The 11,965-nt window shown below is 58.8% G+C and overlaps 1 protein-coding gene across 1 annotated transcript; it reads right to left on the minus strand.

Moving 5' to 3' along the window:
• Window positions 1-423: 423 nt before the first annotated feature.
• LOC132834507 (uncharacterized) lies at window positions 424-10,851 on the minus strand. The gene is made up of 2 exons (XM_060853432.1): window positions 10,845-10,851; window positions 424-1,427 (listed from the first exon to the last, which is right to left on the minus strand). The coding sequence occupies exons 1-2, from the start codon at window positions 10,849-10,851 to the stop codon at window positions 424-426; spliced, it is 1,011 nt and encodes a 336-aa protein (XP_060709415.1).
• Between the last annotated feature and the right edge of the window lie 1,114 nt (window positions 10,852-11,965).

Below are 11,965 nucleotides of genomic sequence, written 5' to 3' on the forward strand. Positions count from 1 at the left end.
GGCGATGGTGTGTTGGGGAGACCTGGGGGTGGGGACGATGAAGGGTGACGGTGATGGGGGGATGGTGAGACAGCAGGGGGGTCTCTGATGGATGAGGGCGATGGATGAATGGCGAGACAGGAGGGAGGGGGGACTGTGTTGGACGATGATGATGGGGGAAGGTGAGACCCAAGGGGAGGGGGGCTCTGTTGGACGTTTGCGATGGGGCATGGTGAGACAGGAGGGAGGACTGTGATGGACGATGGCAATGGGGGGGTGGGATGACCAGAGGGGGTACGCTGAAGGACGACGGTGATGGGGAATTGTGAGACAGGAGGGAGGGGGGTCTCTGATGGACGATGGCTGTGGGGGGGGGTTATGAGACAGGAGGGAGGTCTCTGATGGACGTTGGAGATGGAGGATAGTGAGACTGGAGGTGGGACTCTAATGGACGATGGTGATGGGTTGCTGGGGAGACCAGGGGGAATGCTGAAGGGTGACGGTGATGGAGTGGATTGCGAGACTGGAGGAGTGACCCTGATGGATGATGGAAATGGAGGATGGTGAGTCAGGAGGGGGGTCTCTGATGGACGTGAGTGATGCGGCTATGGTGAGACAGGAAGGGGGGTCTCTGTTGGACGATGATGATGGGGGGATGGTGAGACCGGAGGGGGGTTGCTGATGGACGATGGTGATGGGGGATGGTGAGACCGGAGGGGGGTCTCTGATGGACGATGGCGATGGACGATGGTGAGACAGGAGGGGGGTCTCTGATGGACAATGGCGATGGGGGATGGTGAGACAGAAGGGGGATCTCCGTTGGACGATGGTGATGGGCGATGGTGAGACAGAAGGGGGGTCTCCGTTGGACGATGGCGATGGGCGATGGTGAGACAGGAGGGGGGTCACTGATGGACGATGGCGATGGGGGATGGTGAGACAGGAGGGGGGTCTCTGATGGACGATGGCGATGGGGGATGGTGAGACAGGAGGGGGGTCTCCGTTGGACGATGGCGATGGGGGATGGTGAGACAGGAGGGGGGTTTCTGATGGATGATGGCGATGGGGGATGGTGAGACAGGAGGGGGGTCTCTGATGGACGATGGCGATGGACGATGGTGAGACAGGAGGGGGGTCTCTGATGGACGATGGCGATGGACGATGGTGAGACAGGAGGGGTGTCTCTGATGGACGATGGCGATGGGGGATGGTGTGACCGGAGGGGGGTCTCTGATGGACGATGGCGATGGGGGATGGTGAGACAGGAGAGGGGTCTCTGATGGACGATGGCGATGGGGGATGGTGAGACAGGAGGGGGGACTCTGATGGACGATGGCGACGGGGGATGGTGTGACCGGAGAGGGGACTGTAATAGACGATGGAGATGGGCGGGGTTATGAGACTGGAGGTGTGACTCTGATGGACGATGGCGATGGTGTTGGGGAGACCTGGGGGTGGGGACAATGAAGGGCGATGGTGATGGGGTGGATGGCGAGACAGCACGGAGGACTCTGATGGACGATGATGATGGGGGAAGGTGAGACGGGGGGTGGGGGTCTCTGATGGACAATGGCGATGGCGTGTTGGGGAGACCAAGGGGGACGCTGAAGGGTGACGGTGATGGGGGCGATGGCGAGACTGAAGGGGGGAATCTGATGGACGATGATGGGGGGGGATGGTGAAACAGGAGGGGGGACTGTGATGGACAACGGTGAGGGGGCATGGTGAGACCCGAGAGGGGGGCTCTAGTAGACTATGTTGATGGTGAAAGCGAAGGGGAACTCTGTTGGATGATGGGAATGTGGGAGTGGTGAGATGGGTGGGGGTCTCTGATCGACGATGGAAATGGGGAATGGTGGGACCAGAGGGGGGGAACCCTGATAGACGATGGCATTGAGTGGTGGTGAGACCAGCGGGGGTACTGCGATAGACGATGATGAAGGGGGGCTGGTGAGAGAGGAGGAGGGAATGTGATGGACAATTACAATGCGGGGGTGGGGAGACCAGAGGGGGGTCTCTGATGGACAATGGTGACGGGGGATGGTGAGAAAGGAGGGGGTACTCTGATGGACGATGGCGATAGGGGATGGTGAGACTGTAGGGGGGTCGCTGATGGACAATGGTGATGGGGGACAGTGAGAGCGGAGGGGGGACGCTGATGGACAATGATGATGGGGGATGGTGAGAGCGGAGGGGTCTCTGATAGATGATGGAGATGGGGCAATGGGGAGACAGGAGGGGGGTCTCTGATGGACGATGCAATCGGGGAGTGGGGAGTCCAGATGGGGGATGCTGAAGGATGACAGCAATGCGGGATCGTAAGACAGGAGGGGGGTCTCTGATGGACAATGGCGATGAGGGATGGTGAGACGAGCAGAGGGGGGAGTCTGATGGATGATGGCGATGGGGGATGGTGAGACTGGAGGGGGGACTGTGATGGACGATGGCGAAGGGAGATTGTGAGACAGGAGGGGGGTCTCTGATAGACAATGGTGATGGGGGATGGTGAGACTGTAGGGGGGTCACTGATGGATGATGGCGATATGGGGCAGTGAGACAGGAGGGGGGACTCTGATGGACAATGGCGATGGCAAATGGCGTGACTAGAGGGGGCCTCTGATGGATGATGGTAATGGGGGATGGTGAGACAGGAGTGGAGACTCTAATAGACGATGGCAATTTGGGATGGTGGGACCAGAGGGGGGACTGTGATGGACGATGGAGATGGGGGGATGGTGAGACTAGAGGGTGGGTTCTGATGAATGACTAAAATGGTCCTCTGATGGGCAATTGCGATTTGGGATGGTGGGACCAGAGGGGGGACTGTGATGGATGACAGCGGGGAGGACTGTGATGGACGATGGCAATGGGGGATGGTGAGACAGGAATGTGGTCTCTGATGGACGATGGCGATGGGGGATGGTGAGACAGGAGGGGAACTCGGATGGACGATTGAGATGGGGTATGCTGGGACCAGAGGGGGAACCCTGATAGACAATGGTGATGGGGGATGGTGAGACTGGAGAGGGAGTCTCTGATGGACGATAGCGATGGGGGGATGGTGAAACTGGAGGGGGTCTCTGATGGACGATAGCGATGGGGGGATGGTGAAACTGGAGGGGGTCTCTGATGGACGATGGAGATGGGGGAATGGTGAGATCGGAGGGGGAGGGTCGCTGATAGACGTGAGTGATGCGGGGATGGTTCAGACCGGAAGGGGGGACTCTGATGGACGATGGCGATGGGCGTTGGTGAGATTGGTGGGGTCTCTGATGGTCAATGGCAGGCTCTGATGGACGACGGCGATGGGGGGATGGTGAGACAGGAGAGACAGGTCTCTGATGGACAGTGGAGATGGGGAATGGTGAGTCTGGTGGGGAGGGGGTCTCTGATGGACGATGGTGATGGCAGAGTGGGGAGACCCAGGGGGATCGCTGAAGGGTGATGGTGATGGGGTGGATGGCCAGACAGAAGGGGGGACTGTGATAGACGATGGCGATGGGGAATGGTGAATCTGGAGGGGGGGGTCTCTGATGGCCGATGGCAATGGGGTGGTGGGGAGACCCAGGGGGATCGCTGAAGGGGTGGATGGCAAGACTGGAGGGGGAATCCTGATGCTCGATGGCGATGGGGGGTGGTGAGACAGGAGGAGGGACTCTGATGGATGATGGCTATACGGGACAGTGAGATTTGGGGCGGGGGGTCTCAGTGGGTGGTGGGGAGACCCGGGGGACCACTGAAGGGTGACAGTGATGGGGTGGATGGCGAGATTGGAGGGGGGACCCTGATGGAATGATGGTGATGGGGGATGGTGAGACTGTAGGGGAGTCTCTGATGGACGATGGCAATGGGGCTCTGATGGACAATGGTGATGGGGGATGGTGAGACCAGAGTAGGGGGGACTGTGGTGGACGATGGCGATGGAGGGATGGTGAGACTGTAGGGGAGACTCTGATGGACAATGGCGATGGGGGATGGTGAGACAGGAGTGGGGGGGGCACTGATGGATGATGGTGATGGGGGATGGTGGGGCCAGAGAGGGGGGGTCTGATGGACGATAACGATGGGGGAATGGCGAGACAGGAGGGGGGATCTCTGATGATCGATGAGATGGGAGGGGTTCGGGAGACCAGGGGAAACACTGAAGGGCGACAGTGATGGGTGCATGGTGGGACTGGAGGGGGGGGATGGGATGGACGATGGCAATGGGGGGGTGGGGAGACCAGAGGGGGACTCAGATGGACAATGGCGATGGGGTGGGTTATGAGACAGGAGGGGGGTCTGTGATGGACGATGAAGATGGGAGGGTTTAGGGAGACCAGGGGCAGCGCTGAAGGGCAACGGAGATGGGGTGGATGGTGAGACTGGAGGGGGGAATCTGATGGCCGATAGCGATCGGGGGGATGGTGTGACAGGAAGGGGGACTGTGATGGACGATGGCGATGGGGGATGGGGGGATAACAGGGGTGACCCTGATGAATGATGGCGATGGGGGGATCATGAGTGCTCATGGGGGTGACTGTGATGGACGATGGGCATGGGGGATGGAGAGACAGGAGAGGGGACTGTGATGGACGATGGCGATGGGGGAATGGGGGGATAACAGGGGTGACCCTGATGGATGATGGCGATGGAGGGATTGTGAGACTGAAGGGGGGACTGTGATGGACGATGGGGATGGGGGGATGGACAGACCAGAGGGGGGACTGCGATGGACGATGGTGATGGGGGGATGGTGAGACAGGAGGGGGGGATTTTGATGGACCATGGCGTTGGGGAATGGTGAGCCTGGATGGAGTTTCTGATGGGTGATGGAGATGAGGTTATTGTGAGACCGGAGGTTGGGGGGTGATGGATGACGGTGATAGGGAGGGTTGGTATGCAAGGAGAGGAGCGATAGCGATGGGGGGTGCTGTGTATTGGGGGGGTGGTTTTGGCGTCTGATGGACGATGCTGTTGGGGGATGATGACAGACGATGGTGATGGGGAGTGGGTGGGTGAGACTAGAGGGGGGTCTCTGATGTCCGTTGACAATGGGGGGTGGTGACAATGGGGTGGGCTCTGATGGACAATGGTGATGGGGAATGGTGAGGGTGGGGGGGGTGCTCTGACGGACGATGGTGATGGGGGGTGGGTAGGTGAGATAGAGAGGGGTCTTTGATGTCCGTTGACAAAGGGGTAAGGTGAGGCCGGAGGGTGGGCTCTGATGGACGATGGCGAAGGGGGATGGTGAGGCCGGAGGGGGGGCTCTGATGGATGAGGGTGATGGATGAATGGCGAGACAGGAGGGAAGGGGGTACTGTGTTGGACGATGATGATGGGGGAAGGTGAGACCCAAGTGGGGGTTCTCAGATGGACGATGGAGATGGGGGGATGGTGAGACTGTAGGGGGGGTCTCTGATGGACGATGGCGATGGCGTGTTGGGGAGACCAAGGGGGACGCTGAAGGGTGACGGTGATGGGGGCGATGGCGAGACTGAAGGGGGGAATCTGATGAACGATGATGGGGGGGGGGATGGTGAGACAGGAGGGGGGTCTCTGATGGACGATGGCGATGGGAGATGGTGAGACAGGAGGGGGGACTGTGATGGACAACGGTGAGGGGGCATGGTGAGACCCGAGAGGGGGGCTCTAGTAGACTATGTTGATGGTGAAAACGGCGGGAACTCTGTTGGATGATGGGAATGTGGGGGTGGTGAGATGGGTGGGGGTCTCTGATCGACGATGGAAATGGGGAATGGTGGGACCAGAGGGGGGGAACCCTGATAGACGATGGCATTGAGTGGTGGTGAGACCAGCGGGGGTACTGCGATAGACGATGATGAAAGGGGGATGGTGAGAGAGGAGGAGGGAATGTGATGGACAATTACAATGCGGGGGTGGGGAGACCAGAGGGGGGTCTCTGATGGACAATGGTGACGGGGGATGGTGAGAAAGGAGGGGGTACTCTGATGGACGATGACGATAGGGGATGGTGAGACTGTAGGGGGATCGCTGATGGACAATGGTGATGGGGGACAGTGAGACTGGAGGGGGGTCGCTGATGGACAATGATGATGGGGGATGGTGAGAGCAGAGGGGTCTCTGATAGACGATGGAGATGGGACAATGGGGAGACAGGAGGGGGGTCTCTGATGGACGATGGCGATGGGGCGATGGTGAGACAGGAGGGGGGGCTCTAATGGAGGATGGCGATGGGGCGATGGTGAGACAGGAGGGGGGGCTCTAATGGAGGATGGCGATGGGGCTATGGTGAGACAGGAGGAGTCTCTGATAGATGATGGCGATGGGGCGATGGTGAGACCAGCAAGGGGGTCTCTGATGGACGATGCAATCGGGGAGTGGGGAGTCCAGATGGGGGATGCTGAAGGATGACAGCAATGCGGGATCATAAGACAGGAGGGGGGTCTCTGATGGACAATGGCGATGGGGGATGGTGAGACAGGAGGGGGGACTGTGATGGACGATGGCGATGGGAGATTGTGAGACAGGAGGGGGGTCTCTGATGGACAATGGTGATGGGGGATGGTGAGACTGTAGGGGGGACTCTGATGGATGATGGCGATGGGGGATGGTGAGACTGGAGGGGGGACTGTGATAGACGATGGCGATGGGAGATTGTGAGACAGGAGGGGGGTCTCTGATAGACAATGGTGATGGGGGATGGTGAGACTGTAGGGTAGTTACTGATGGATGATGGCGATATGGGGCAGTGAGACTGGAGGGGGGACTCTGATGGACAATGGCGATGGCAAATGGCGTGACTAGAGGAGGTCTCTGATGGATGATGGCGATGTGGGGCAGTGAGACAGGAGTGGAGACTCTAATAGACGATGGCGATTTGGGATGGTGGGACCAGAGGGGGGACTGTGATGGACGATGGAGATGGGGGGATGGTGAGACTAGAGGGTGGGTTCTGATGAATGACTAAAATGGTCCTCTGATGGGCAATTGCGATTTGGGATGGTGGGACCAGAGGGGGGACTGTGATGTATGACGGCGATGCGGGATGGTGGGACCCAAGGGAGGACTGTGATGGACGATGGCAATGGGGGGTGGTGAGACAGGAGGGGAACTCGGATGGACGATGGCGATGGGGGATGGTGAGACTGGAGGGGGGTCTCTGATGGACGATAGCGATGGGGGGATGGTGAAACTGGAGGGGGTCTCTGATGGACGATGGAGATGGGGGAATGGTGAGTCTGGGGGGAAGGGGGTCTCTGATGGACGATGGTGATGGCAGTGTGGGGAGACCCAGGGGGATCGCTGAAGGGCGATGGTGATGGGGTGGATGACCAGACAGGAGGGGGGACCCTGATGGACGATGGAGATGGGGGGTGGTGAATCTGGAGGGGGGGGTCTCTGATGGCCGATGGCAATGGGGTGGTGGGGAGACCCAGGGGGATCGATGATGGTGTGGATGGCAAGACTGGAGAGGGAATCCTGATGCACGATGGTGATGGGGGATGGTGAGACAGGAGGGGGGACTCTAATGGACGATAGCAATGGGGGGATGGTGAGACAGGAGGGAGGACTGTGATGGACGATGGCGATGGGGGGGGGTTATGAGACTGGAGGTGTGACTCTGATGGACGATGGCGATGGTGTGTTGGGGAGACCTGGGGATGGGGAAGATGAAGGGCGACGGTGATGGTTTGGATGGCGAGACAGCAGGGGGGTCTCTGATGAATGATGGTGATGGGGGATGGTGGGACAGGAAGGGGGGGCTCTTTTGGATGATGGTGATGGGGGATGCTGAGACAGGAAGGGGGGGTCTCTGATGGACGATGGCGATGGGTGATGGTGAGACAGGAGGGGGGACACTGATGGACGATGGCGATGGTGTGTTGGGGAGACCTGGGGGTGGGGACGATGAAGGGCGACGGTGATGGGGTGGATGGCGAGACTGGAGGGGGGTCTCTGATGGACGATGGTGATGGGGGGATGGTGAGACAGGAGGGAGGGGGCACTGTGTTGGACGATGATAATGGGGGAAGGTGAGACCCAAGGGGGTGGGGGCTCTGATGGACGATGGAGATGGGGCGTGGTGAGACTGGAGGGAGGACTGTGATGGACGATGGCAATGGGGGGGTGGGATGACCAGAGGGGGTACGCTGAAGGACGATGGTGATGGGGAATGGTGAGACAGGAGGGAGGGGGGTCTCTGATGGACGATGGCAGTGGGGGGGTTATGAGACAGGAGGGAGGTCTGTGATGGATGTTGGAGATGGGGGATAGTGAGACTGGAGGTGGGACTCTAATGGACGATGGTGATGGGTTGCTGGGGAGACCAGGGGGAATGCTGAAGGGTGACGGTGATGGAGTGGAATGCGAGACTGGAGGGGTGACCCTGATGGATGATGGAAATGGGGGATGGTGAGACTAGAAGGGGGGGTCTCTGATGGACAATGGCGATGGGGCAGTGGGGAGAACAGAGGGGGGGTCTCTGATGGACGATGGCGATGGGGGCATGGTGAGACCGGAAGGGTGGTCTCTGATGGACGATGGCGATGGGGGATGGCGAGACTGTAGGGGAGTCTCTGATGGACGATGGACGACGGCAATGGAGGGATGGTGAGACCAGTGGGGGTCGCTGACGGACGATGGCAATGGGGGGGTGGGGAGTCCAGATGGGGAATGCAGACTGACGACGGCAATGCGGGATGGTGAGACCGGAGGGGGGATTCTGATGGACGATGGAGATGGAGAATGGTGGGACCAGAGGGGGGGGAACCCTGATAGACAATGGCAATTGGGGGTGGTGAGACCAGCGGGGGTACTGCGATAGACGATGATGAAGGGGGGATGGTGAGAGAGGAGGAGGGAATGTGATGGACAATTACAATGCGGGGGTGGGGAGACCAGAGGGGGGTCTCTGATGGACAATGGTGATGGGGGATGGTGAGACAGGAGAGACAGGTCTCTGATGGACAATGGAGATGGGGGATAGTGAGACTGGAGGTGGGACTCTAATGGACGATGGTGATGGCAGTGTGGGGAGACCCAGGGGGATCGCTGACGGGCGATGGTGATGGGGTGGATGACCAGACAGGAGGGGGGACCCTGATGGACGATGGAGATGGGGGGTGGTGAATCTGGAGAGGGGGGGGGGTCTCTGATGGCCGATGGCAATGGGGTGGTGGGGAGACCCAGGGGGATCGCTGAAGGGGTGGATGGCAAGACTGGAGGGGGAATCCTGATGGACGATGGTGATGGGGGAATGGCAAGACAGAAGGGGGGATCTCTGATGGGCGATGAGATGGGAGAGGTTAGGGAGACCGGGGAAACACTGAAGGGCGACGGTGATGGGGTGCATGGTGAGACTGGAGGGGGGGGATGGGATGGGCGATGGCAATGGGGGCTTGGGGAGACCAGAGGGGGACTCAGATGGACGACAGCGATGGGGGATGGTGAGACAGGAGGGAGGGAGACTCTGATGGACAATGGCGATGGGGTGGGTTATGAGACAGGAGGGGGGTCTGTGATGGACGATGAAGATGGGAGGGTTTAGGGAGACCAGGGGCAGCGCTGAAGGGCAACGGAGATGGGGTGGATGGTGAGACTGGAGGGGGGAATCTGATGGCCGATAGCGATGCGGGATGGTGTGACAGGAAGGGGGGGGATTGTGATGGACGATGGAGATGGGGGATGGTGAGACCGGAGGGGTGGACTCTGATGGACGATAGCGATTAGGGGATGGTGTGACAGAAAGTGGGGGACTGTGATGGACGATGGCGATGAGGGGATGGTGATACAGAAAGGGGGGGACTGTGATGGACGATGGCGATGAGGGGATGGTGATACAGAAAGGGGGGGACTGTGATGGACGATGGCGATGGGGGATGTTGGGATCACAGGGGTGACCCTGATGGACGATAGTGATGGGGGGATGGTGAGACAGGAGGGAGGGGACTGTGGTGGATGATGACGATGGGGGGATTGTGAGACTGAAGGGGGGATTTTGATGGACCACGGCGTTGGAGAATGGTGAGACTGGATGGAGATTCTGATGGGTGATGGAGATGGGGTTATTGTGAGACCAGAGGTTGGGGTGTGATGGACGACGGTGATGGGGGGGTTGGTATGCAAGGAGAGGAGTCTCCGATGAATGATAGAGATGGGGGGTGCTGTGTATTGGTGGGGGGTGGTTTTGGCTTCTGGTGGACGATGCTGTTGGGGGATGATGATGGACGATGGCGATGAGGAGTGGGTGGGTGAGAATAGAATGGGGTCTCTGATGTCCATTGACAGTGGGGGATGGTGACACAGGGGGTGGTCTCTGATGGCGGATGTTGATGGGGAATGGTGAGGGTGAAGGGGGGGGTTCTGACGGATGATGGCAATGGGGGGTGGGTAAGTGAGATAGAGGGGGGTCTCTGATGTCCATTGACAATGGGGGGTGGTGAGTCCGGAATGTGGGCTCTGATGGACAATGGTGATGGGAGGATGGTGAGACTAGAGGGGGGTCTCTGATGGACGGTGGCGATGGGGGGATGGTGAGACTAGAGGGGGGTCTCTGATGGACGATGGCGATGGGCGATGGTGAGGCCGGAGGGTGGTCTCTGATGGACGATGGTGATGGGGGAATGTTGAGAATAGAGGGGGATCTCTGATGGATGACGTCAGCCCAGGATTCCATCGCAGGTGTCAGTCGGGGATTCCTGCGAGCGGATTATCCGGAGATTTCGATGAGATTGATCCGCGGAGAGGCTGTTGCGGAATCCTGCTGCCCAGAATTCCAGCCACTCCCCATCGTGGCCTAGTGACTATACTGTCTGTTCCTGAACCCAGGAGCCATGAATTTCCCTAAAGGTGGTCTTTCCCTTCAGTGATGGTTATCTCTGGGCCTTCCATCATTAACATACGCGCCATGGTGCGGCAATTTACACACTTCCCACGGCGTTTCTCTGGGTAAACATACAAGTGACAGGAAGCGACTCGCCTGCTGTAGAGGCAGAGTCCTACAGCACAGAGACAGGCCGTTTGGCCCACACCGGTCCACACCGGTCAAAATGGCCGTTCACACTCACCCCATATCCCTGTCCCTGGCCCATGCCTCTCTCAGTCAAATGTGGGGACTGCAGAGGCTAGAGATGAGAGCCAAGGGTGTGGTGCTGGAAAAGCACAGCCAGCCAGGCAGCATCCGAAGGGACATAAGGACATGGGATAATATAGTATGGCCAATCCACCCTAACCTGCACATCCCTGGGCACTATGGGACAATTTAGCATGGCCAATCCACCCTAACCTGCACATCCCTGGGCACTATGGGACAATTTAGCATGGCCAATCCACCCTAACAAGCACATCCCTGGGCACATCCAAATCCACCCTAACCTGCACATCCCCGGACGCTATGGGAGAATTTAGCATGGCCAATCCACCCAAACCTGCACATCCCTGGGCACTATGGGGCAATTTAGCATGGCCGATCCACCCTAACCTGCACATCCCCGGGCACTATGGGAGAATTTAGCACGGCCAATCCATCCTAACCTACACATCCCTGGGCACTATGGGACAATTTACCACGACTGATCCACCCTAACCTGTAATCCCTGTGCACTTTGGGACAATTTAGCATGGCCAATCCACCCTAACCTGCACATCCCTGGGCACTATGGGACAATGTAGCACAGCTGATCCACCCTAACCTGCACATCCCTGTGCACTATGGGACAATTTAGCATGGCCAATCCACCCTAACCTGCACATCCCTGGGCACTATGGGACAATTTAGCATGGCCAATCCACCCTAACCTGCACATCCCCGGACGCTATGGGAGAATTTAGCATGGCCAATCCACCCAAACCTGCACATCCCTGGACACTATGGGAGAATTTAGCACGGCCAATCCATCCTAACCTACACATCCCGGGACACTATGGGACAATTTACCACGCCTGATCCACCCTAACCTGTAATCCCTGGGCACAATGGGAGAATTTAGCATGGCCAATCCACCCTAACCTGCAAATCCCTGGG

Source organism: Hemiscyllium ocellatum, chromosome 40, assembly GCF_020745735.1.
Source record: "Hemiscyllium ocellatum isolate sHemOce1 chromosome 40, sHemOce1.pat.X.cur, whole genome shotgun sequence".
Lineage (NCBI taxonomy): Eukaryota > Metazoa > Chordata > Chondrichthyes > Orectolobiformes > Hemiscylliidae > Hemiscyllium > Hemiscyllium ocellatum.